At 38.4% G+C, this 26,709-nt stretch overlaps 1 protein-coding gene across 1 annotated transcript; it reads left to right on the top strand.

Moving 5' to 3' along the window:
- Nucleotides 1-25,384, top strand: VIRMA (vir like m6A methyltransferase associated). Its single transcript, XM_021543218.4, has 24 exons — nucleotides 1-133; nucleotides 2,327-2,442; nucleotides 2,682-2,768; nucleotides 3,162-3,210; nucleotides 3,658-3,826; nucleotides 4,722-4,844; nucleotides 5,668-5,970; nucleotides 6,666-7,818; nucleotides 8,856-9,347; nucleotides 10,097-10,251; nucleotides 12,853-12,935; nucleotides 13,372-13,465; nucleotides 13,601-14,145; nucleotides 14,704-14,939; nucleotides 15,665-15,917; nucleotides 17,448-17,665; nucleotides 18,841-18,973; nucleotides 19,561-19,713; nucleotides 21,374-21,534; nucleotides 21,796-21,892; nucleotides 22,816-22,982; nucleotides 23,141-23,472; nucleotides 24,244-24,387; nucleotides 24,837-25,384. Exons 1-24 carry the CDS (start codon nucleotides 71-73, stop codon nucleotides 24,992-24,994), a joined length of 5,484 nt encoding a protein of 1,827 aa, XP_021398893.3. The 5' UTR covers nucleotides 1-70; the 3' UTR covers nucleotides 24,995-25,384.
- Nucleotides 25,385-26,709: the final 1,325 nt, after the last annotated feature.

The raw sequence follows: 26,709 nt of genomic DNA, 5'->3' as shown, positions 1-26,709 counted from the left end.
CGCCCCGCCCCGCGCGGCCCGGAAGCGCTGGCGCGCGCGCCGGAAGCGCGTCCCCCGCGGCCCGGCCAAGATGGCGGCGGATGCCGCCACCGAGCTGCTGTTCCTGGACACGTTCAAGCACCAGAGCGCGGAGGTAAAAGGGCGTTCGGGTTCCGCCTCGCCTCTCACCTCCCTTCCCCTCCTCTCCCTTCTCCTGGGCTACTGCTGGCGCCCCCCTTGCTCGCGCCGGGGCCTGCCGGGAGTGCGGAAGCCCCGCTGGGGCGGGCCCGGCTGCGGTCGGGCAGCAGCAGCCCTGGGGCAGGCCCCTTCGAGGGGGAGCTGCCGCCTCCTTCCCGCTCGCCTGACGCGAAGCCTTGCTCGAGCCGCTGTCCTGGCAGCCTGAGTGCTGCTGGCAGGGGGCGGAGGGTGGTGGGAAAGCAGCGGGGATTTAGAGGTGGCGAGGAATGTAGGCGAGCGGAGAACAAAGAAGATAAACGTGCTTCGAGAAGTCGATATAATGGAAGAAGTTGACTGGAGGGCTATGCCCTGCCGCTTGTGAGATTTCTGATGCTCTTGTGTAGCTGATGATGAGGAGGGATATTTGCGTGTTTGTGAGGTATTCCCTTAGATTTATTTACTTTACACTAAATGAGCGTTTCAAGCTTTTTTGGCAGTGGTAGATCGTGCAAATATTCCACTTTGAGGATGTTGGGATCCTGAGCATCTTTGAAACTGCTGATCTTGCAGCAGATTTGTCTGGGGCTGTGCTCGATGAAGAATTCAGGGAGGAGGAATGGGACTGTTAGGGGAAAAGTAACATGAGAAAGACGTTCAAATTCATAGAATAACTGGACTGCATTCGTGAATAGGCATTAAGGAAAGAGCTCATGCTGCAATGAAATGCAGTTGAAAAGTTATTCTGGAGTGTTGTAGCTGTCTGGATCAGCTAGGCCCCAATTGTTTTTTAATTCCACTGTTTAAAACAATGTTAGGTGGGGAGTGCTACCCAGTGCTATTCCCCTGGATAGAAACAGTAGCCACTCTTAGGCCTCTCCAGGGCCCTATGTTCTTTTGTTGAACATTTTAATCTTTAAAAATCATTTTCTCTCACTTTCATTCTTATCAGTGGCATTGTCCAAACCTGAACCTTAGGTTTTTTATGTGTATATTGAAAGTCTTCTTTATGTTAGGCTAATTCTTTGGCTTTGTGGATTATGAATGTTTTACTAGAGCTTACAGCTCTTGAAAAGTACTGCTGTGTTTTTGAATAAAGTAATTTATTTGGCTTAGCTATACAGTTTAGAGTAGTTATTGAGTAGTTCTGATGGAGGGTCTTTTTTAATGTTTTGTAGGAGAAGTGGGTAGTATTCACTTGCTTTGGTGATGTTGGTGCATGGCTGTCAGGCCATAATCCAGTATCATTTAAAGAGGAATTTGTCTTTATGTGGGTGGTGTTCCTAGGGATGAAGCTCCCCAGAGCAGCCCTTTCTCCAGAAATTTGAGCTTCCTGCATGACTCAGATGTTTTTTAGAGACACAGATGAGCTCCTACAACCCTCACTCCATGTAGGCTGCACTCGCCCTGTTGCTGTTCGTGTGTCTGTGCTTCCTGTCCTAGTGGGATTCCTTTGCTTCCACCATCCAGCTTCTACCACATCAGCCCACAGGCCAAGCTGTGTTGTATTGTCTGCAAAAAAATGTCTGCATCGATTTTTTACAAGACAGTAACACATGCTGAAAACCATATCTTAAAAGCTGTTTTAAAACTCCAGTTTGTCTGTTTCATTGCTTACTAGCTTTCTAAAAATTTTAGTACTTGCTTTCTGCTGGTTTAATTTGCTTTCTGATTGTAGTGAAAAAGATACATTTCGACTGCAAATCAATTTGTTTTTTAATTTTAATTTTTTAGTTGTGTTAATAGACAGGTCGGTGGCTTGGGGTTTTTTTCCTATTAGTCTGGTAATTCAGCTTGCTAATTGGAAATGTGATTCTGAACTTCTCTTAAGAAAGTATTTATATGTTTACAATTAAACATAAATTTTATATGTGTACCATTTTATGCGTATAAATATGATAAAAATGATGGATAAATATAATATGATCTAATGCAGTGAATTTAGTGAGAGAAGATGTCCAGCATTAATTTTTTAGTAGCTGCTATATGAAAAGTCACTGTAAGTTTGATAACTTCCTAGTTTGCTCAAACAGCTTTTTGGAGGGTGTAAGAATTCTTTATACTTGATGTTTTATTATTAAGACTGCAATATGTTCTGTTAGTAGAGAATGCAAGACCATGATGTTGTTTGTGTTTTACGTTTCCTAGAATTTGCTTCCTCTTTGTTTTGTAGCAAAGTACCAATATCGATGTGGTTCGTTTTCCATGCGTGGTTTACATAAATGAAGTCCGAGTCATTCCTCCTGGAGTGAGAGCTCACACAAGTTTGCCTGACAACAGGGCTTATGGGTAAGTGAAAGATTCCAGGTATCAGATTCAAGAAAACCTTCCTCTTACTTTTTTCTTGAGCTTTCATCTCTCAATAGACCTTCCTACATATAAATGTAAAATGTATTTGGTTGTTTGCCACACTTGTAATTATTTTGGGGCATTCCTTAAATAGGATAAATTTGTGGTTTTTATCTCCTTGGTAGTCCTGCTTACTCTGATAAGGAACTCATCTGATTTTACTTTCATTCTGTTCCTAGAGAGACATCCCCTCATTCATTTCAACTGGACTTGTTTTTCAACAATGTCAGCAAACCAAGTGCCCCTGTGTTTGATCGGCTGGGAAGGTAAGTTCTTTCAAGATTAGTGTGTGACTTCCTTATCTACCTTTAATTCCTGAAAATTTTTAGAGTGCAGAGAATGTGCAATAGAAAATCCTCTATCTCCCATGACTTTCACGTTTGGTTTGGATTTTGCTAGTTTGTGTTCTTGTTCTTTTCCTCTCATCTGTGTGGAAGGACAGAGGTTTATGCTTAAAGTAAGAAAAAATTCTGTTATTTTTAAATTTACAGAGTCCATATATATTAATGCCAAGAATTCTGTAGAAACAAGTGATTTTTCTTTCTTGTACGTATTTGTTCAGTGTTTTATTGTTGGCTTGTATGATTACTATTGCTGTGTTTTATTCTGTAGACATGCTTTGTATTAATGGAAATTACTTTGTATCTTCCATTTAACAGCCTTGAATACGATGAAAACACTTCAATTATTTTCAGGCCCAATGCAAAGGTAATGCAGTGTGATTTAAACCTCTTCTTTCTCTGCATATCTGTCATTTAGGTGTAAATATAGTTTCATGTGGTGTGTTAATGCTATGTAAAGTGTTCTAAAACCTGTCTGTAGTTTAGATACTCTTTACTTTAGAGTTTTCTTGTGTTTTTCATGTTGCAGTTTGTTGGGTTTTTATTCGTTAATAGTCTGTAGTAGATTAGGGATCTATATAGTCAATGAATATACTGCAAGGAGTTTAATGCTTTTAGAGAAAAGTTATTTGTTGCTATGATTGATGTGTTCCATGTTTTCTCAGTTTTCAAAATGTGGGATAAAGAGGTGTTTTAATGTTGGATTTTTCTTTTGGCTTTTATGCAGATGCTGATACAGTGATGCTAGAGTAACTGTTTTGAAGTTGTCTTTAAGTGCTTTTACTTTTTAATTTTTTTTTTTTTAAACCAACAGGTCAACACAGATGGATTGGTTCTTAGAGGGTGGTACAACTGTCTGACTTTGGCAATATATGGCTCAGTTGACAGGGTAATAACTCATGAGAGAGAGTCACCTCCTCCACCACCCCCTCCGCCTCCACCTCCCCAGCAACAGCCTGGATTGAAAAGGAATCCAAAACATGGTGAGTCGTGGGAGAAGACAGATTTTTTTTTTTTTTCAAATCAGTGTTACAGTATCCCATCTGAAAAACAAATCCCCAATTCTTCCACATTTTAGATTACAGTGGCTTTCATTTTTCTTTATTGTGTCTTTAGTTTCATATTTTCTTCTAGATTTATACTGAATGGTTTTAAGTAGGGTCTCATCCAGTGCTTTTATGAGAGTGATTTATTGGTTTGTTGCTAGTTACTTTGGATGGTAAAAATGCAGTTTATCTTTTGTGAACTCATTACAATGAAGATGATTAGAATATTTAAAAAAAAAGTGATTAGAATAGTATTAAAATCATAAAAAATTTCACAGTTGTAGTTAACTTTGCTTATCTGACTTGTGTAAAATACATTACAGGAGAGTGCTCTGCACTGGTTTTAAAACCATGAAGAGAATCCATGGTCAAGTTTCTGGTTCAATTTTGGTTTTAGATTTAAAATGAGAACTATTGGTTAAAGTATGGCTAGAAGACTGCAAAAATTGAATACTGTGTGCAGTAGAAAACAGTTGTGAACCATAAAAACCAGTTGAGTAAAATGTGAAATTTTTTTAAAATCAAATCAGATATTATTGATAGAGCTACAATATGAGCAGTGTCAAAACCAAAATTGGCAATTACTCATGTAAGTTTTAAACAAGTATTACATTAAAAAATCAATAATGTTAATAAGCTTGTTTACTGATGTAGTTCTTGTTTACATCAAAAATTACTTTAGAAAGTTGCCTTGTCTGGTGCGGAATATAGATAAAATAAAAGCTGGGCAATGATGTTCCCCAGTCAAAAGTAGCACCAAAACCCAAAAATTTTCTACTTTTATTCCTGTGATTTCATTAAATGCAAGTTTTTATTTTCCCAATAAATATAGTTGATGGAGAGAAAGAAGACCAATTCAATGGAAGTCCTCCAAGACCACAACCCAGGGGACCAAGGACACCTCCAGGCCCTCCTCCTCCTGATGATGATGAGGATGAACCTATGCCAGTGTCAGGTAGAATGAGAAGAGACTGTGTTTTATTTGCTGCCCATCACTGCTTAGAGGAGGAGGCAGAATTCTCTGTTCCTGTCCAGTGTGAGGTTTCTTGTCTGCTCTTACTTTTGCTGGACAGATTCAGTTTTAGGAAAGGGATTTGGAAAAAAGAAAAATTTTGGGTTTGTTTATTTGCATCATTTTTAAAGATAGTGTATTGAGAATACTGGCTGTTAAGCAATACACTGTTGAAGATGTGCTCATGTTTTATATAAGTGTTCTGTTGACTCTGGTATCTATTGTCCTTCTGCATTATTCTGCAGCATCTGCCAAGTTACCCAGTCTCTGTATTGGTTAGAAGTGCCAAGAACTCTACATATTCATAGTCTGGCTGAACTAAGTGCTTGTGTTTAGTCAAATCACGAGAAGATTTTCAAGATGTTTTTTTGCATCTCTAGGGTATGTGATGCAGAATCCTAAAACATATGTTGCCATTAAAGACAATAAAATATTTCTATAAATACATTAGCAAAAAAAAAAAGGAGGACTGAGGAGAATCTTTTCTCTTGGATGCAGGGAGATACATGGTGACAAAGGATGTGTAAAAGGCTGATGTAGTTAATGACTTCTTTGCCTCAGTCTAGTACGAAAATCAGTTACTCTCCAGGTACCCTAGGCTGGAAGACAGATGCAGGGAGCCAAATGACCCCTCAATAATCAAGAAGGTAATGCTCAGGCCAAGTGTATGGGGCCAGATGGGATCTACTCATAGGGCCAGTTCTGTTTAATATCTTTGGATGTCAGAAAAGTGCTCTTATTTCTGAAACTTTGTATGTATTTTTAGTGGTTGGAGAAAAAGAAGATGATGTGGACCATAGGGAGGATTACTTTGAGCCAATTTCTCCTGATCGAACATCCATTCATCAAGAAAGCCAGTATTCTGATGATGGAGAAGTAGAGGAAGATCAGCCAGAAGATGGGGAAGATGATGATGATGTGGATGTTGAGGAGGAAGAGGATGAGGACGATGATGACGACGACGATGATGATGGTCATACAGTAGAGAGTATTGCTGATGAGGAAGAAGAGGAGGAGGAGGAAGATGATGAAGATGAAGAAGAGGGTGAAGAGGAGGAAGAAGGTGATGGTAAGTTACAGAGTTTAGAAAAAAAATTGAGGTTTCTGAAATTTTGATGGCAGTACCTTCATGATGAGTATGTGCAAAGGGAACTGAATATTTTTCCCTTGGTTATTGCAACATTGCCTTATTTGTGGTCCTGACATCTCTCAAGAGCAATATCTTGCTGTGGAATATTTATTCCTTTATAGTAAAACTTTCTGTAAATAGAGGCAAATAGATACAGTTGTATCGGTGAGAATGAACATTCAGTCTTGTTATGTTTTGTTTAAAAATGTAGGAAAGCGGTGAAAGATAATTTCTTAAGTAAAAAAAACAAGTGAAATTGTATATATAATATAGTTAGTTGTCATCTTCTTGTATTAAAGATCCCACCCATGTCTATGCAAAAATTTCAGGCTAGAAGTTCTATTATAGGTGCAGAGGAAGAAAATTGGACAATATAGTTGTAGTAATGTGCAACAAGTTAAACTTCTGTATACATTCTTTTAAATTACTCCAGTATTACATAAAAAAGCCATGTCAGATGTGGCTTTCACTCAGATCTTGAAAGAGAAGGCATTTTGTAGGTTAATGTGTGATTGTTCTCTAGCTAGTAATATTTGTGTAAAATGAATCACTACTTTGTATTTGGAAGATAATATCTGCAGTTATGAAGTGGTGTATTCATAACTGATTTGGTAACTTAATGTGTTTCTTTGTAGGAGATGATGGCTATGAGCAGATTTCAAGTGATGAAGATGTAATTGCTGATCTAGAACGTGAAACATTTAAGTATCCAAGCTTTGATATTGAATATACTCCAGAGGATCTGGCATCTGTGCCTCCTGTGACATATGAACCTTTTGAAAAGGAGCTTGGACCACTTTTATACTTCAGCTGCCCTTACAAGACTGTATTTGAAAATGAAGTTGCTAAAATAAAGGACCAAGACCCAGAAAAAGAAAATTCAGGGGCAGCGGAAGGCTCAGTTAAATTAACTGAACTGTTGGAATTATATCAAGAGGAAAGGGGTGCAAAGTGGGTCACAGCATTGGAAGAAATTCCAAGTTTAATAGTTAAAGAATTGAGCTACCTGCTGGTGAAAGACACAAAGCAAGACTATATTACCCAGCTAGTAGACTGGACCCTGCAAGCTTTAAACCTTCAGGTGGCTCTCAAACAGCCCATTGCTTTGAATGTTCGACAACTCAAAGCTGGGACAAAATTGGTATCTTCGTTAGCAGAATGTGGGACTCAAGGAATAACAGCACTCTTGCAGGCAGGAGTTATTAATGTGTTGTTTGAACTGTTGTTTGCAGATCATGTATCATCATCCCTTAAACTTAATGCTTTTAAAGCTTTGGATAGTGTCATTAGTATGACTGAGGGAATGGAAATGTTTCTAAGAGGTGGCACAGAGGTACATGAAAAAAGTGGTTATCAGAAACTCCTGGAACTCATACTGTTAGATCAGACTGTGCGAGTTGTTACAGCTGGTTCTGCAATTCTCCAGAAATGTCACTTCTACGAGATTCTGTCAGACATTAAAAAGGTGGTGGATCAGTTAGCAGAGAACACTCCTCCTCTTCCTAATCACACAGAGCCAGAACAGGACCAGGACTTGGCAGGACTTGAAAGAACCAACCAAGAATATGAAAATGATGTGGAGGCTCCTATGGATATGGATCATCTTTTGGAATCTTCTAATATAAGCGAAGGAGAGATGGAAAAACTTGTTAGTCTTCTTGAAGAGATCTTCCATTTGATGGAAACTGCTCCTCATACAATGATTCAGCCCCCTGTGAAATCTTTCCCAACTATGGCACGCATTACAGGCCCTCCAGAAAGGGATGATCCTTACCCTGTCCTGTTTAGGTACAGCAGTTGCAAATTCAATTTCTAGAGTGTGTTCCCTCCAGCTTGATAGAGATATATTTCAGGGTTGACTTTGTTGAATAACACATTGCTAGATATTTAATTTAATTCTTTTTTGAAAGATTGTAGATTGTGGGTATGAAGTCTGAGAGAGTTTGATTAGTTAATGTGCTTGTTATTTTGTTGGCTTTTGATCAACCTAGAATGCACCTAGTCATAAGTTAACATCCTTATTGCTCCTTATTAATCTCCTTATTACTGGTAATGTTCTTACCCTTCAGTTGCTTCATAGATGCTAATCAATTATGCTAAGTGCTGTCCAGTTTGAAAATTATTGTAAATCTAGAGCGTTTAATTTCTCATCTTGGAACACAACTATGTGTATAGATAAAATAGGTCTGGATTTCGAGGTGGCGAGATGCAAACTGGCCTCAGATTCATGAAGAGGTCATGCAGTGTTGTCACTGTGCTCACTTTCACAGCACAGGCAGAGGAGCTGAGGCCTGCCTGCTTTCAGCCAGTTAAAGCATCTCATGGATTCTTACTCTGTTAGCAAGTTCTATCTAGAGGTGTTTCTCTAAATGCTGACAGATTTCTTTGGTAGCAGTGGTGTAGGTCATGGCTGAATATAAGCATCTATGTGCACTTAGTCTTCAAAAATTGCCTGCTAGAGATGCTGGAATGATTAATTTCCTATCACATTTAAAACATTGACTCTGGCATTGATGATGATTAAGATGCAGCAAATATAATAAAACATAGTGTTCTGTTTTGTGTGTAGATATAATTGAGGTTTTTTTATTGTTTGAGTTTTTTATGGAGATCAGAATTTTAGGACTTACTTCTTGTAAATATACCAATTATGTTTTGTAAGATTTAAATTTTGTGCTACTTCATAATTAGTTACTATTTCTCCTAGTCCACAGAGCAATAAGTACTGAAGCTAGGAGGTATGTAGTTTTATATAAAGTGTTGAAAAATATTTGTAGCATTGCTGATTATTTTCCTGATATTGTTTTTCTTTTTTTTCCCCCCAGATATCTTCATAGTCACCATTTCTTGGAATGCATTACTTTGCTGCTGTCTCTTCCAGTGACAGGTGCACATCCAGGTGTGCTTCAGGCTATCCGAGATATATTGCGTTTCCTGGCACAGTCACAGAAGGGTCTTCTTTTCTTTATTTCTGAGCACGAGGCAACAAACTTGCTGGTTAGAGCACTTTGTCAGTTTTCTGACCCAGATCAGGAGGAAGGTCTGCAGTCAGATGGTGCCAACGAGGATACTTTTGCCCTGTGGCTGCTCCATTCAACACAGACATTACAGTGCATTTCAGAATTGTTCTGCCACTTCCAGCGGTGCACAGCCAGCGAGGAGACTGACCACTCAGATCTGCTGGGAACACTTCACAACCTTTACTTGATCACTTTTAACCCTGTAGGAAGATCTGCTGTGGCTCATGTATTCAGTCTGGAAAAAAATCTCCAAAGTCTTATTACTTTAATGGAGTACTATTCCAAAGAAGCTTTAGGGTAATGTATGCATTTATTTATTTCCTTTAGTTTTTTAATTTTAAAAGTTTCTATATTTTATAAATAATTCAGTAAATCTAAAATAGTTTTCTTTTAGATCCTGATATTTTTATTTAAAGCCAAAACAACTTTTAAGTAGAAGCATGTATACAAAATCAGGCCTGTCATTTGTAATCAAATTTGTAATACCCCAAATCTTTGTCCGTCATCAACAGACTTCTTGTAATATATTTAAAGCAAACTTTTGATTATGTGAAAAAAATCAGTAAGGCAGTTTTTATTCAAGTATAAAATGTTGCCTGTGAAACAAGCAAAAGGTTTTTTGACTGTGTACAGAGAGTACTGCACACTACTCTGGGGTGGGTATCTCTCAATTCTTCAGGTTCTTGTAGATGTTAAATACAGTAATTGTTTTCTCTGGATAGGCAGTTGTACTACTTTAGGTAGCAGTGATTTTAAAATGATTTGTGAAACAGATGAAGTTACATAAAAATAAACTGCATGCCACTTGACTGGATCTCATGGTTTGTTGATGCTGAAATGAATATGAATGTGTATAAAGTGGCAAAAAGTCTTCACTTGCCAAAAAACAGAGGACGAAATTGTTTGAGTTTCTTTCATTTATAATTATATGTGGCAATCCTTTTTAAAAGTAAAAGTTCTGTAGGTAGATTTTTAGGGGTCAAATAATGAAAATCTAACCAGTTGTGTTATCTGAGATCTAAAGAAAATCCTTATTGTTGTTTCAGAGACTCAAAGTCTAAGAAGTCAGTTGCTTATAATTATGCCTGCATCCTTGTTTTGCTGGTGGTACAATCTTCCAGTGATGTCCAAATGCTGGAACAGCACTCAGCACCTCTGCTGAAGCTTTGTAAAGCAGATGAAAATAACACCAAGTTGCAAGGTACAGTATGTGTAATTATCAACTGAATTGTTTGAATGTATAGAATAAATCTTTTTTTATGTGAATAATTGGTGCTTCACAGCTGTCTGGCTTGGATAATGAAATTGCATTGCATTGTTGCATCTAATTAGTTGAGTCAGCGAGATAATGCACATTTTTTTTTCTGTTAATGAGAGTTAAATCAGAAATATTTATAGTTGTCTTGGTTTGAAAAGACAGGTGTTTGCTGAAGAAGGCAGGAGCCTCCCCTGAAATGGGAAATGTAAACTCCCTCCCTCTGAATTGTTATAATTTTGAAATTAAAGGGCTCTCAGGCAAACATATGGGAATAGGAATAACAGTTCTTTATTAGGAAAGAAAATTTGAAAAAAAAAAAATAAAGTAAACATGCAGTACTACAAAACAACACTGACAGAGTCAGAATACGACCTGACGCCCTGTAGGTCATGGTGTTGGTAGCAGTCCAGTTGAAATGGTGACTGCAGTCCTCTTGCAGTGACAGGTGTGGTTCTGTTGAAACTGATTCTGTAGAGGGGTGTAGTCTTTCTCTAAAGATCCTGTGGTGGTGTAGATGGGCCTGGTCTTCCTCTGGGAATCCAGTGGAGAAGGCTGCCCTGGTGTCCCAGAATCTCAGATTATATCCAGGTAGGAATGCTTGGCTCCTCCCCCTGGGCGGACCATCTCACAATGGGATGGGTAATTTTATCAGTCATGCAGGGAGACTCAGTGGTCCATGAACAGAAGATATTTCCAGAGGAAGGATTGATTTGTGGAAGAGATAAAGAAAACTGCCCAATTAACAGAATATAGCTGCCACACCTCTAACAGGTGGTAAATAGAATACACACTTATCTTGCAATCCAGGACAATAGTTAATTTTTTTTTTTCAAGTAAAATAGCTACCATGAATTTTGGATAATTACAGGAAATTAGAAATTATTTAAACTTTGTAGATAATAGGAGAGCAGATTTCTGTAGAAGTGGACTAACTAGTCAGTGAGCTGAGTCTTATTTTTGTTTGCTATTGCTATGGTTTAACCCCCACTGGACACTGAGTACCACTGTTGCTCACCCCACCACCCATCCCCAGTGGGATGAGGAGAATCAAGGAAAAACAAGTAAAACTCATGGATTGAGATAAGAAGTTAAATAATTGAAAAAAAGTAACATATAATAATACTAAGAATTCCAATGATAACAACAGTAATAATTGTAATAAAAAGGAGAGAAGATATAAAACTGAAGAAAACAAGTGATGCACTGTGCAGTTGCCCACCTGCTGATCAATGCCCAACCCCTCCCCAAGCAGTGATCATCACCTTCCAAGCAACTCTCCCAGTTTTCATACTGAACATGACATCCCATGGTACAGACTATCCCTTTGGACAGTTTGGGTCTGTTCTCCTGGCTGTGCTTCCTCCCAGCTTCTTGTGCAGCTCCTCATTCGTAGAGCATGAGACACTGGAAAGTCCTTGATTTAGGGTAAGCACTGCTTAGCAACAACCACAACATCAGTGTGTTATCAATGTTATTCTCATGCTAAATCAAAAACACATCACTTAACAGCAACTAGGAGGAAACAAAGCTCCTATCCCATCTGGAACTAGGACAGTGATGTAATCTGACAGAATCTTTACTAGTAAATAATTCTGGGACTGTTAAAAGGCACCTAGGCCAGCTGACATGGAATAGTCCATGTTACCTTGTTACTACATATTTTCATGTCCAGGCTGTGTCTTGGTGTTTTCCCAGCTTGTGTTGACTTACAGGTCAGACCTGGAACACTCAGAAAAATCCTGCTGGAGACTGTTCTGAACAATGAAACTCTGATGTCCAAAGTTGTGCTCTGCACTGGTTAACCAACTCATGTAGACAATAATTTGTGCCAAAACTTAAATGCACTGAAAGAAATCAGAATTCTTCAAAGTTTTAGTTGAATCTCTAATTTGTCATGCTCTTATTTTTTTTCCTCACCTGATCATCAGACTGCTTTATGAGAAGCAGGGCTAGTTTATTAAACCAAATAAAAATCAGTCTGAGTCATCAGTTCATATCCACTTGGTCTTCATGTTCTTATAGATATTTTTAGGAACAATGTTTTTTAAATCTTTAAATCTCGTATCCCGAGAACCTAGGAGTTTGAGGTTATTCTAGACTAAGACAGAGACTGATCATCTGTAAGGATTTCTAGCATGAGTGGAGTGCAGGGCAGAGATTGGCTGTATTTGGGCACTTAATATAAGTTTTGTCCTTAGTTTGTAATAACCTATTCTGTGCATTAAGGAGGATGTGTCTTGGTTCTTTTCTTTAGCTGACAGTGCCCCTTAATGTCTTTTGTAAAAAATTATTTGATTGCAGATAATGCAGGTAATGAGATGAAAATTACCTTCAGATTGATTTGAGCCAAATTTTGTCAGTGTGCATATTGCCTGTCCCGAAGTTCTATTTTTATTGATGCTTTTCAGCTGGGTACAGCTGCACTATGTGCTCTGCAAATTTTGTACTTGGCTTTAGTGCCTATTTTGTAAATTAAGTACATTTTGATTGAAAAAGGTTTTATGATCGTAAATTCACTGACTTAAGTATTTTTTTTTTCCCCAGAGCTCAGCAAGTGGCTTGAACCTTTGAAAAGTCTTAGATTTGAAATAAACAGTATTCCAAATCTTATTGACTATATCAAACAGGTCAGTAAAATATAGGTAGATGCTATATTTTATTTATGTTCCATAAGCTTAGACCTTTTGTCTTAGATATGCACTAACATATTTAAAAATACATATTGTTATCCAAAAGAGATGTTTCCGAGATTAAAGCTTATGATCTAGGCTGGGTCTTGCATTGTTATATTTATTGAAACAAAATCTAAGGTAAATATATGATACAAATATCTAATTATTTAAATCTTTTAGCTTCTTGTAAATCACAGTGCAAATGTTGATACTTTTTTTTTGTTTCTGCCTTATGACTGCTTACCAAAAGGTGAAATAATTAAACTTAACTGTTGTGACATACTTACAGTAACTAAATACAGAATTTGAATACTAAGCAAGCAATATACTCATTAAGTCCTTCCTTGTTATACAGGCTCATTCATTTTTTCTTTTTCTTTTCCCCTAAAAGAATATTGATAGTTTGATGACTCCAGATGGAGTTGGTCTTCCTACTGCACTTCGTGTTCTTTGTCATATTGCGTGTCCACCACCTCTGGTAGAAGGTATGGCTCATGGATTTGTACAGTTAAAGTATAAACCTCAGGTTTCTGAGTCTTCTAATTAAACCTGGCTAAAGTGTAACTGTGATTGCCTGGGAGAAATTAGAAATACAGAAGTGTTATTTTTTTTCTGTGCAGGTCAACAGAAAGACCTTAAATGGAACCTTGCAGTTATTCAGCTTTTCTCTTCCGAGGGAATGGACACCTTCATCCGGGTGTTGCAGAAGCTGAACAGCATCCTTATTCAGCCTTGGCGACTCCATGTCAACATGGGCACCACGCTACACAGAGTTACTACTATTTCTATGGCACGCTGTACACTGACTCTCCTTAAAACAATGTTGACAGAACTCCTGAGAGGTGGATCCTTTGAATTCAAGGACATGCGTGTTCCTGCAGCACTTGTTTCTTTACACATGCTCCTCTGCTCTATTCCACTCTCAGGCCGCTTAGATAGCGATGAGCAAAAAATCCAGAATGACATTGTTGATGTCTTACTGACTTTTACACAAGGTGTTAATGAAAAACTTACCATTTCCGAGGAAACTTTGGCGAACAATACTTGGTCTTTAATGCTGAAGGAAGTTCTCTCATCAATTTTGAGAATTCCTGAAGGCTTTTTCTCTGGACTTATATTGCTTTCAGAGTTGTTGCCTCTTCCACTGCCCATGCAGACTACTCAGGTATAACTGAGATGTATTTAGTTTTTAAAGATTTTTTTTTTTATTTATATATAACTTTTTTCCCATTTTTTTTAGTGGTAGAAAGAACAGATATGTGAAAGGATGAATTAGAGTTGTTGTAAAGCATTTGTGCTCATGCAGATTCTTTGTACATAAGTCTTTTTCAGCAGAAGCAAAATTGGTATTATTTGGAGTATTTTTCTTAAGCTAGCAGTCATATGTTGTTTTTTGTCCCATGTGAGATTATCTAGACTCCTATTCTTTTACTTATATGACTGTCTCTGAATCTTTTAATTTAACTCGGAATGCTGAACTTGGCATATTAAGGCTCTTTCTTTTATTGTGGATCTTGGTAAGTATAAAAGGTGTGTGACAATCCATGCTCCTGAAGGAATACCTAATTTGCTAGCTCATGCCCTGTCATTTGGTAACAATGAAAATGGCATTCCATATTTTTAACGAGGACAGTAGTCAAACTTTGTTTATACATTGTGATAGAATTCAGGTTTTATCATAAAAATTGACAGGAAGAACCCTCCTGCCCCTCTGTTCCTGCAGGTAATTGAAGCCCATGATATTTCAGTGGCACTCAACACCAGGAAGCTGTGGAGTATGCACCTCCATGTGCAGGCCAAGCTGATACAAGAGATCGTTCGGTCTTTCTCAGGCTCGTCCTGCCAGCCCATTCAGCATATGTTGAGGCGGATTTGTGTTCAGCTGTGTGATTTGGCTTCACCTACTGCTCTTCTCATCATGAGGACAGTATTGGATCTAATTGTAGAAGACCTGCAAAGGTATTTTTTGTTTTCTCTTGCAAAGATTTATTAATGAACTGTTAAATTCACCTTGCTTCTGTGCAGGAGGAAAATGCCTTTGGAAATATTGCTCATTATGGGCTGAATGAATTCTCATTCCAGTGCTATATGCTGTTGTCCTGATAATGCTTAAAGTTGCCAGAGAGCGAGCTCATACCTCTAAGTTTTGATGTAGACAGTTTCATGTTGTATTTTTATGGTAAGTGTTCTAGGAAGTTTTTTTTTCACGTTGGCCTTGCAAAGCCTCATCTTGCCTATAAAGTGCTTTTAAGGACCTTTATAATGACGTAAATAAGAAGAGTAGGCCAGTAAAGTTTGCTGTGCTGGGATTACGTATGTGTTTCAATGTTTGTAAACTAATGGAAATTGAATGATACAGGTTCAGAGGGTTTTGAAACTGACTGCTCTTTCTCTAAAACATAATTATCCACTTAGATACTGTTTGCATAACAGCATATTTATCTTACACAATTAGATGCCCTACAGTATATTACATGCACAGTAGATAAATTAATGATGTGACAAGAAGTTCTTTAGTGAAAGTTGAGCAGTTGTCAAAAAGTAAATGGAACTGTAAGTTTAAGTATGCAAATTAGGTGGATATTTTTTTAATGCAGAGTTACATGGCTCCTGTGATGGTTGTTTTTATAATTTCTTAGATCACTTTAAACCAGCTTTTTCACAGTGCACTGATACCCTTTCAGCAACACAGAAGATAAAGAGAAACAGTACACTGGACAGACTACTCGACTGCTTGCTTTATTGGATGCCCTGGCTTCACATAAAGCTTGTAAATTGGCTATTTTGCATCTTATCAATGGAGCTACTAAAGGAGATGAAAAGTATGGAGAAGTTTTCCAGGAGCTCTTGGCTTTGATGCGATCAGCTGGCGACAATGTCACTCATCAACAGTGTGCTGAATATGTAACTTCCCTTTTGCAGTCCCTCTGTGATCAGGTATTTGCTATATTTAATGCATAATGGGCATTGATTATTGTAGGAGACAAATTAAATGCAGTTGTTTCTTAAGTACCCTTTACAAAATTAAAAAATCGGCATTGTTAAAACACAGAAAGAAAAGTATGCATGATTGGCTACTTTGGCAGACATGCTGCCTTCTTGTTGTTGATGCTTTCCATTTTATGACATGTCTTTTGCATTATGTGCATTGTTTTGGTAGCTCATTAGAGACAAACTGAATGGCACAAAGATTTCCTGTCCCATTGGCTGAGAGAGGGATACCATTTCTCCATGTGGGCCCCTGGGAAAACTTGAGTTGCAGCTGTACATGTCTTACCTAGTTAAATAAATATGTGTCTCTTAGTGGTCTAACTGAAGCCTCTTGAAAATGTATTCCAAATATAAAGATATGTATGCTATGCTGGCACTGTAAAACTCCTCCCTTAAAAAAAAAAAAGCAGAAGTTCCTAGAGCAACGTAAGAAATGCTGGTTGAAAGTTGATTCATAGACTGGCCCTGTAGTTTCTCATTAATGTGTGCACAGATTTGCATGCCATTATTTGTCTCACTAGTGCATGCATTTATTTGATCTAATGCTTACCCAGTTACACAAAAGATACTTGGATGTTGTTGGTCAGTAGAGCTAATCAGGCATTTGTATATAAACAAGATCTCTCTGTCCATACAATCTCGTTGGGAAAATCAATCTTGTTTTATTTTTATGGAAGTGACAGAAGGTCACCACTTCATAGGTGTTGTCTGCAGTCTCTGAATTTTCACAGAACCACAGCGTCAAAGAATATCTCAAATTGGAGGGGACCCATAAGGATCATCAAGTCCCAACTCCCTGCCCTTCACAGGATTATGTAAAACTAAACCATGACTTTGAGTGTTATCCAGACACTCTGAACTCTGCCAGGCTTTCTGCCTAATCACTTCCTTGGTGTCTAATCACTAACCCTGTTCCAGTGATTGACCAATCTCTCAGTGAAGAGCCTTTTCCTGATGTCCAGCCTGAACGTGCCTTGGTGCAGCTTCATTCCACTTCCCTGTGTCCTGTCACTGGTCACCAGAGGGAGGAGAGCACCTGTCCCTCCGCTGCTCCCCTTAAGGCACTTGTTTAGATTGCTGTGAGGTCACCCCTCAGCCTTCTCCAGGCTGAACCAGCCAAAGAACTTCAGCCTCTTTGACCAGAATTTTGAGATTGAGGGACACATTGACTACCTAGGCAGGAAACTGTGTTGTTATCCAGTGACTATTTGGCTTTTATTTTAACTCTGTTACAATATTTCAGAATGTGAAGCTTTTATGTTTTAGAAATAAATAATGGTTTGTAACCCTTAACAGCACTGAACAAAAAATATACTCTAGATTTCTGGTCAGTATTTGAGTAATAACTGAAATACTGGAATAAGATAATAAAGGGATAATGAAAGAATCCAGCGCTTCTGACTTCATGTATGGTTTATATTTACTGCAGGCCTACAGAATGAATTTTTACTATATGTATAATAATAATTCTTTTAGGATATTGCACTTATTTTACCAAGTTCATCAGAAGGCTCTGTGTCTGAATTAGAGCAGCTTTCCAACTCCTTACCAAGCAAAGAGCTGATGCCCTTAATTTGTGACTGTCTGATGGAAACATTAACGAATTCTGAGAGCAGTTACAGTTGTCTGCTGACCTGCATCCGAACAATGATGTTCCTTACAGAGCACGACTATGGCTTCTTCCACTTGAAGAGGTATAGTATTTTATTATATCACTGACAGCTTAAAATTGTTTAAAAACTGTAGTGTGAAATAATTTTCTACGTTTAGTAGAAAATGTTGAGGATAAGGCATCTAAGCTTTTGTTTCTCTTGGGTTTTCAGTGTTTTACTCAGTATTTTGGTCTTTCTTCACTCTCTGAATAATTTCTGCAGTATGCATACAGAAACACTTAGTTTCAAGAAGGAGACAAAGCATTGGAAACAGGTGTCTACACTCTGTTTCCCCACTCCAAGGCTGGAGGATTACAATGAGATACAGTGCTCTTGTTCTTTGCCTTTTGAGACACTCAAAGAATTCTCATCTGGAGTACTGGAGAGCTGACTGTAATTCCTCTATTTTTAGAGGATTCAGTTTGCACTTCCCCAAGTGTTCTGACCTCCAGACAGTTAAGGCTTTAGAAATGAGTTGTTTTTTTCCAAACTATTTTTGTTCACTCCCTTTGAAGAGAATATATATGTGTGTTGGAAAATATTATGTTGTTTTGACACTCGATTCTTTGTCCTATGTTTGGACCTGTTTCTGTTTCCTGAATTTGAAGTGCAGAGGCAAAAAGGTGAGGTTTGCAGAGAGAAAAAGGAGCCTTGTCAATATAAGGTTGTTCAAAACACTTAAAGTTGTGCTGTTGGATGCAAGAAGCCGTACAATCAGTGAAAAATTAGCAAGTTGTAGATGCTGTTCTTGCTATGATCCTGTATGTCCAGCTGTCAGCTTCAGTGCACAGCCTTGCTATTTCTGTTCATGTTGGCTTTACAGTTTGTTTTCTGCAGCTAGGCATCATGGGATGGAGAGAAATTGTAGCTGCAGGCATGATCCTGCTTCATACATAAGGTCCTTGTGCAAGCACATATTTCTGTACTTCAGTCCCTTTTCTACCAAAGATGAAATTGTAATTTCTTGATGTTTTGGAGGTAGTATATATAGCTGTATACATGTGCTCTGAAATATCTACAGACAGTACTGGTGAAAACAGGAATCTAGTATGGAGAAAATAATGAAGCTCCAGCTTTGTAAACAAGGTTGAACTTGATAAATTGTAGAATTTGCCAGGTTTATTTTGCATATATGCCATTTTCTTATAACCAGTTATGGTGGAATGAATACAATGTATGTACTAATAAAGTATTTTCTCTCTTTGTTTTTCAAACAGCTCTCTAAGAAAACACACCAATGCTCTATACAGTGTATTAAAGCGAGTAATAACTAGTTTCAGCAAAGACACGGGTGAACTGGCCTCTTCATTTTTGGATTTTATGAGACAGATCCTAAACTCCGATACGCTGGTAAGTGAATATGTATTGAATGCTTAAACTCAGCTGTATTCTTCTGCAATCTGCAGTGTGAGACATGTTCAGGAACAATTATTTCAGAAAGCAGTTGATTCTGCGGATTGCTGGGTAAGGCTTTTCCATCAGTAATGTTAGTACCATCTTTAGTTTTTAATGAAATCTCTGAAAGCTGGGCAAGGGTGTATGTTTAGTAACAGGGTTTTTCAGTAGGAAGAAAGTCATATGGGTTCATACTGATTTCCTAAGTGAATAGTATCCTGTGGTGTCCCAGTTTTAGATTCACAGCATCCTGTTAGACAGCTGCTGTATTGATGTGTTGTATAGAAAGGCTATAAAATATTTGTTAATTCTGTGATACAGACCTCATCTTGTACAGGAAAGGGTTGCATTTGTCTTGATGCAGTATATAAACTTGCTTGTTGAAGTGTACTTTGTTAAAATAATTTGCATCATATGTTTTTAAATCAAGAGAACTAATTTTGCTAGATTTGCTCTAATGTGTGTTTGAATTCAAAGGGGTTTGCTGTCCAGAAGTGCTGAACATTTATGAATACTTACTCCTTGACTGTCAAATATTTTAGGGATGTTGTGGAGATGATGGAAGCCTTATGGAAACAGATGGATCCCATTCAGGCAGAACCCTGGGTCTTACCACTGCAGAGTTAAAACATCTACTGCAGAACAAAGAAGAAACCCCAGAAAGCCTGCTTCTTGATCTGGAGAAACATGTTATGGTAAAAGAATTCAAATAATCAAGCTGATGTTGCAGTTTTGTAGTAGCACGTGCTATAAGCCCAGGCAGTTATTGGTGTCATGGAAGGCAGTACATGCCTACAAGCAAAGGGTGTAAGGTAGTGGTGAAGCAGATTGCTAATGTAATAAACAACAGGAGCCTCAGCTTAGGAGTGGCTCAATGTTACTGGTGACTGGTAAGTGGTATTAATACTGGAGGCTGGATATTGTTGGATGCTTTCATCAGAGGCCTGAACAATGAATTTGTTCAGTGAATTTCATTGGATACCAGTAGGATGCAGAGAGTGACTGATCTGACATACGGCAAAGCCTCAATCCAGAGAGACCTCAATAAATGCTTTAGGATTGATTTAGCAGAAAGTTTGTGTGGTTCATTAGGAAAAATGAAAAGGTCTGCAGTGAAAGCAGGATAATCCCATGCCTTGTTGCAGGCTGGGCTGACAAGGGCCAGGCGGTTGCATTGGTTGATAGGTTAAATGTGGGCCGACAGTGAAGGGTCACTAGAAACAGGTGAGTGAGTATGTTCTCAGCCATCCTGGAAGGAGCATGGTCAGCACATCCAGAGGCCTTGTCTCCCACCACGGGATGCTGCTGAGCTCTCATGTGGAGTGTTGTGTTCACCTGTGATCAGCTTTGCCTTCTCACCAGTTCTAGAGAGACGTGGAAAAGCAGGAGAGGGTTCTAGTGAGGTGGTCAGGGACCTACAGCACATGTGCTAGAGAGAGGAGGAAGAAGCTGGGCTTGTTTGGCCTGGTGAAGAGGGCTCAGGAACTATTTCAGAGTTTGCCAGAGCTTTGGGAAGATAGTAACAAAGGTGGTGGAATCAAACTTACTTTGGTAATTCCAGATGATAAATCAAGGGGCAATGTCCCCACATTGTGGCTTCAGGAGTTCAGGTTGACATTAGGAAAAAAAAAAATAATCACTGAGAGAGAAGTGAAGCACTGAACAGGTCAGTGGGGCTGTGGGCTCTCTGTCACTGGAACTTTTTTTAGACATGACTGGATAAAGTTATGGCTGACCTGACCTGGCTTTGATCATAGTCTGGCTTCCAGCAGTGATGGTGTGGACTGGACTAGAGGACATGCAGAATTCAATGCATCTGACTTTTCTGTGATTATAATTGCAAACTTAACTCTGTTATTCAAATCTGATTCTATGTAACTGATGGCAGCCATGCAGTAGAGGCTAATTTAAGAGAGTTCATGAAACACCTGCTCCACAGCCTATTTATCACTAATGCCTTTCAATTGCTGTATTCCCTCCTGTCCTTTCCCTGGCTGCCTACATCTATCAGCTAAGACATTAAGTTATTTTGAATGAGGATCAGTAGACACACAGCATTGGAATGCTTAAACAGAGAGCTTCTTAAATAAAACCTGTGTCAGTGTCTTCCTTGGGACTGTTATAAAGGATATTGCATCAGTTGGGAATGAAACCTAGAATGTGCATGTGGTGACATGGTATGTGTAATACCACACCTAGGAGCTTTCTGCTGAGTTTGTGTGCTGAGGTGTCTTACTTTCACTATTTGTCGCTAGGTAGATTGTTGTATAGTACCTCCCCCTATTTTTAATAAGCAAAACATTATTCCTTCTGTGCAGAGGAGAAAAAATTCTGACTTGTTTTATGTTGACACAGGATCGTTCTAAGGAAGATGATGGCCTTGAATCTTTACTGGACAACATTGTTGGAGTGAGGCAGATGCTGGAATCAGCGGGTGATTCTTGTCCACTGAGTGACCAGGATATTGAGCCTACTCTTTCTGCACCAGACTCTCTTCAGAATTTGTTTAACAACAGGTAAAATGGTTGAGTGTGTCAGCAGTCTCCCTGTGGTTTATTTGAGAAAATGGAGTAATTTATACGTATGTAAATTAAGTATATTAAAAGCAGGATCTAGCACTGTTGTCACTGCTACCTACGAGTCCCAGTGTATTTAATGTCACGTTAAGTATCAAGGATAGGGCAGTGATGCTCACCCCAGGTCCCTGTGGTGCTGTGTACACTTGCAGTTGGTTGTGGTTCATAACCAAACAGGCTTTTGGCATTGTTTTGTTGTAGGACCACGTACGTGTTGGCAGATGTGATGGATGAGCAGCTGAAGTCCATGTGGTTCTCACCCTTTCAGGCTGAAGAAATAGACACTGACTTGGATATGGTAAAAGGCTTCATTAATGTATCTGAAGCTGATTTAAAAATGAGGGTTAATCTGAACAAGTAGCATCAGAAATTCATGTGGCCAAATGGTTTGTTTTCCTGAGCTCACCTTTCTAACTTTACCCAGATAGAGGTTGGCATTTGTTAAAGGGGTTATCAAATGCCTTCAGATTGACTTGGAAGCTGCTACAAAATTCAGATCTTTTCCAGTACCTTAGGGGAACAGTTGCTGTGTCAGTCCCAAACTGCTTTTGCACTGCTCTTGAGGCTTTTCCTCAGTTTGTGTTAAATGTAGAAAAACAATGTGATTTAGTTTCTTCTCCTTGCTCGTCTTCTGTCATTGCATTAATATCCACAAGAGCCTGATAGCTTCACTTTTTTTTATTAAAATACTTGCTCTGATGTGATGAAAGTGAGAAATGTGGCGGTAGTAAATGAAAATACCTGCACAAAAGCTTTTCACCGTTGCTGAAACTTACAATCTAAACTTTAAAGCTAATAGTGAAAAATACAGTAGCATTCCTGGTTTTTTAGAACTAAAGAATTGGCAGTGTCTTAATTTCTTGTGTGAGAAATAATCAGTTTCTGTTGACTTAATTGCTTTAATTATTTTTTAGTTTTAGTCTTTTATGTGCAGATAGTTATGCTTTAATTTCTTAAGCAAAACCAAAACTATATAAAAGTGCCATCAATAAATTTATAGAGCTGTATCTTAAGCAAGAGAATTGTCCCACTGTGGGTTATTAAATGACAAGACAGATGTTCATATTTCAGAGCTATGCCCTTCACTCCTTTTGTGTTCAGATCTGTCAAGATAATTTTGCTGCAGCTCTGCTGCATTTTTTGTTTTGTTACTGCTGCTCTTTTTTTTTCTTTTTTGGAGGTGCTAGTAATGGTTGTTTTGATTAAACTCTCTCTTTGAAGGTAAAAGTTGACTTAATTGAACTGTCAGAGAAGGGCTGCAGTGACTTTGACTTGCAAGCTGAATTGGAGAGGTCATTTTTGTCAGAACCATCATCTCCCGGGCGCACAAAAACCACAAAAGGGTTCAAGCTTGGCAAGCACAAGCATGAGACCTTCATAACTTCAAGGTAAAACGGGTTTAATGAGTTTATAGAGTCTTCAGCATTGATTTGTATGTTGTCAAAATGTCAAATACCTTTCAAATTGCATCTCCAGTATGGAGAATGCCTGACCATCAGTGGTAGAGTATTACATTAGCTAACTAAATCATGGTTTGTCATGACAGTGGGAAATCTGAGTACATAGAGCCTGCAAAGAGAGCTCATGTTGTGCCACCACCCAGAGGAAGAGGAAGGGGAGGATTTGGACAAGGAATTCGACCACATGATATCTTCCGTCAGAGGAAACAGAACACAAGCAGGCCACCCTCCATGCATGTGGATGACTTTGTTGCTGCAGAGAGCAAAGAAGTGGTTGCTCCAGATGGGATACCACCAGCCAAAAGGCCACCAAAAGTGTCACAGAAGATATCTTCGCGTGGTGGGTTCTCAGGGAATCGTGGAGGACGAGGAGCTTTTCACAGTCAGAACAGGTTCTTTACACCACCTGCTTCAAAAGGTATGTTGTTCCTGCATTAGAACTGAAGTAGATGTAGTGTGAGAGCTTCCTGAAGCAGTGTTACTGCAATGAGTTGTTTAGCACCAGGAAAGATTGTCTAAAAGGTGAGAACCTCTAAAGCTGTACAATTGAAACAAGGCTGTGAATTCCTATGCTGCCTTTCTGCCTCTCTTTTACAAAAGGAGTCAGCTATTTTAGCAACTCTTGGAGTGCTTCCCTGCTCTTTATGACACAGTAGTTTCTAAAATCAAGCACCACAGTACATCTCTGGGTTTAAATGAGGCTTTGGAATAAAAGGATGGAAGATCCTGACAATAAGATGTAATTTTCAGTGAACCTGGAGATTGTAACCTACAGAGTGTTAAATTTCTTTCATACATAGAGAAGATTGCATTCCTTTTCCTTCCATCCCATAATTAGGTGAAGTCCTTGCAAAGTAGAAACCGAAAATACTTCTATTCATAAAGTTATAAATATTAGGATTTATTTCACCATAAAATCTGAAAGTCTCTTAATATGCTAGATAATGTGATTTCTTTTCAACTTGAGTCCTTGCCTGATAAATAGATCTGTTCCCCTGATTCTGTGCAGAATAGAGTAACTTGTAGACTTCAAGTTGGAAATACTTAGGTATGTTGATACCAAGTATCTTTATTCGAATTGTATAAATATTATGTTACCACCCTGAGTATTGCGAAGATTGAAATGGAAAACAACCCAAAGCCAGTGATGTTTTCTCAACAGTGTGTTGGTTTTTCTCTCCCTATCTAGGAAATTACAGTCGTCGTGAAGGTGCTCGAGGCTCCAGTTGGAGTGCACAGAGTACGCCCAGGGGAACCTACAATGACAGTAGAGGTGGTCAAAGCAATTTTAACAGGGGTCCACTGCCACCACTGAGACCATTAAGTTCAGCAGGTACATGGTATTCATATGGGCATCGAACTATAGAGAATTCCTTGAATTTCATTTTTGCTTTACAAATGAAACCTTGCAAGGATGCTGCAGACACCTTGAAATTCAGCAAATGTTTTAAGCATATATGAACAGTTTTCACTGAGACCGTGTCAGATACGTACTTTCGTATGAACTGCCCTGTAACCTGTAAAACTTGCTGAATTGAACGCTTGATCGCAGAATCTTAATTTTGCACTCTGACTTTTGTCATTCGATTGTCTTCGTACCTCCATGGTAATCATAGCGCAATTAAAGCAGCAATGCTTGCCTAAAAGAAAAGTGAAAATTAAAAGGAGGAAACAGACGCTCTTTGTATCTCATCCTGGTTTTGTTTCTTACGCTTTTGCAGCAGCTACTCCGCCTAGGGCTTTTTTTTTTTTCCAACTGAGTATACTTTTCTTTGCTTTAAGGCTACCGACCGAGTCCTCGCGATCGTGCTTCCAGAGGCCGTGGAGGAATTGGACCGTCTTGGACAAGTGCTAATAGTAGTAGCAGTGGTGGCTCAAGAGGGAAATTTGTTAGTGGAGGCAGTGGAAGAGGTCGTCATGTACGTTCCTTCACAAGATAAAATAAGACCCAATGGTGGAACAGCTCAACCTTGTGGACTTCTGTGAAGATGACAAAGAAAGCAGCGTCACTAACGGACCAATTCACAGTTTCTGGTATCTGGAGGACACCAAGAGAATATTTTTGTCTGAAGAAAAAGCTTTTGTTTGATACAAGAATTGAAATTTCAATAAAATTCAAGACTTTTTGTGTACAATTGTAAATTTTTTGTTCCTTTTGAAAGAATGTTTCCATTTTTTTGTGGATTTCATTAGACAATACTCAGTAAAGCACCTCTTTGAGTTAAGACTTGAAGGACTTCTTAAATATTCATTGTGCCAAAAGAAGGTGCAAGTGTTTCGTGTGTGACTTATTACTGCAAGAAAATTAAAAAATAATGTATGTAAGGCAATTTTGGTTGTTTTTTTTTTTTTTCCTCTCAGGTTTAAAGCTATTAGCCCTTTTATTCCTTTGTTATTTTGTTAGCCAGTCTGGGTTATTGCTGAATGAGGTGTGTCTGCCAGTAGGTGAAGTAGCCAATGGTAGAAGAATAACTGAAAATAATTAATCTGTTAAAGTATACAAATGTAAATGTAATTTATATAGGTTTTGTTGTACATCTTGGGAAATGACATTAGAAACTTAAGTCCCACACAAAGTAAAAGTTGAATAAAAGCTGTCACTAACTTCAGGGAGAATAAGTCAACATTGCTAACTTACTTTACAACTCCAGCTCATGCATTAGGAGCACAGGAGTTATTTCACTGGAAAGCAGTGTTTGCTTTCAGTTAAAAAGCAAATACTCATACCCTTAAAGTACCTGGAGTTAATTTGTTCCTTGCCTCTCCTCTGCCTAACATAGCTGAGGAGAGGACAGAGACACAGGTGTATAACCTGAGCCAACATGTCAGGTAATGATGTTAAACCTGGTCTATAAAGAGGTGGAGTTTTGTTCCTGTGATTAGACTGAGATACAGTGGAAGAAGAAATAGGATGAATAGGAATTAATAAAGAAATATCAATACTCCATTAAATTCTGAATTTATTTTCATATTGAATTCAGTGAAGTAAGGTTTTATGTGTTTGCATTCCTTTGGGCTCCAGGGGTTTCATAGAATTAACAGATTTTCAGTAGCCATTGCATTTTTGGACAGGGTGGGGTAGCCTAAAGGCCACATGCAGTATTTGCAAATGAGCTCCACTGTCAGACTTAAGTTTGATTTTCACTTACGCTTGGTCTGTTGACATTACAGAAATGCTATAGAGGGATCTTATTCAGATACTGCCCACATCATATTTTAAGTGTTTGTAAAGTATGGTAATATGTTAAATTATTATTTTACCTTTATACTGCCTGCCTCAATTAAGTAGGCTTTTAATCTGATACACAGAAAGCCCCTATTAGCTGTGTTTTTCCATGGAGACTCTCAGACTGTCCCAATGCTTGGGAGGTGATTGAATAACCTATGAAAGTGAAAAACGTCTATTAATTGACTGGGTGCACCTACAGGGAACAATATCAATTCTTTAAGGGTTTAACCTTATTTAAAATAACAGATTTGGATTGGAAGCCAAACAATTTTCTGAATGGTAAAATAAGAGGGAGATGCAATTTTACTAATAATGACTAAAATGGGTAGAGCTTTCACAGGCATTACTGTTACTAATGCTATTTTTTAAGGAGCACTGCATAAATATTTTTAAAGCTGACTCATTCCTTTATACCATGTGTTTAAG

This window comes from Lonchura striata, chromosome 2 (assembly GCF_050655825.1).
Source record: "Lonchura striata isolate lonStrDom1 chromosome 2, ASM5065582v1, whole genome shotgun sequence".
Lineage (NCBI taxonomy): Eukaryota > Metazoa > Chordata > Aves > Passeriformes > Estrildidae > Lonchura > Lonchura striata.
The sequence above is the reverse complement of the archived record's forward strand: the minus strand, read 5'-3'. Positions and strand labels throughout refer to the sequence as shown.

Coding starts and splice junctions, on each gene's coding strand:
- VIRMA (XM_021543218.4), top strand. CDS start 71: ATGGCGGCGGATGCCGCCACCGAGCTGCTGTTCCTGGACACGTTCAAG. Junction 134..2,326: donor TCAAGCACCAGAGCGCGGAG/GTAAAAGGGCGT, acceptor TTTGTTTTGTAG/CAAAGTACCAATATCGATGT. Junction 7,819..8,855: donor CCTTACCCTGTCCTGTTTAG/GTACAGCAGTTG, acceptor TTTTCCCCCCAG/ATATCTTCATAGTCACCATT.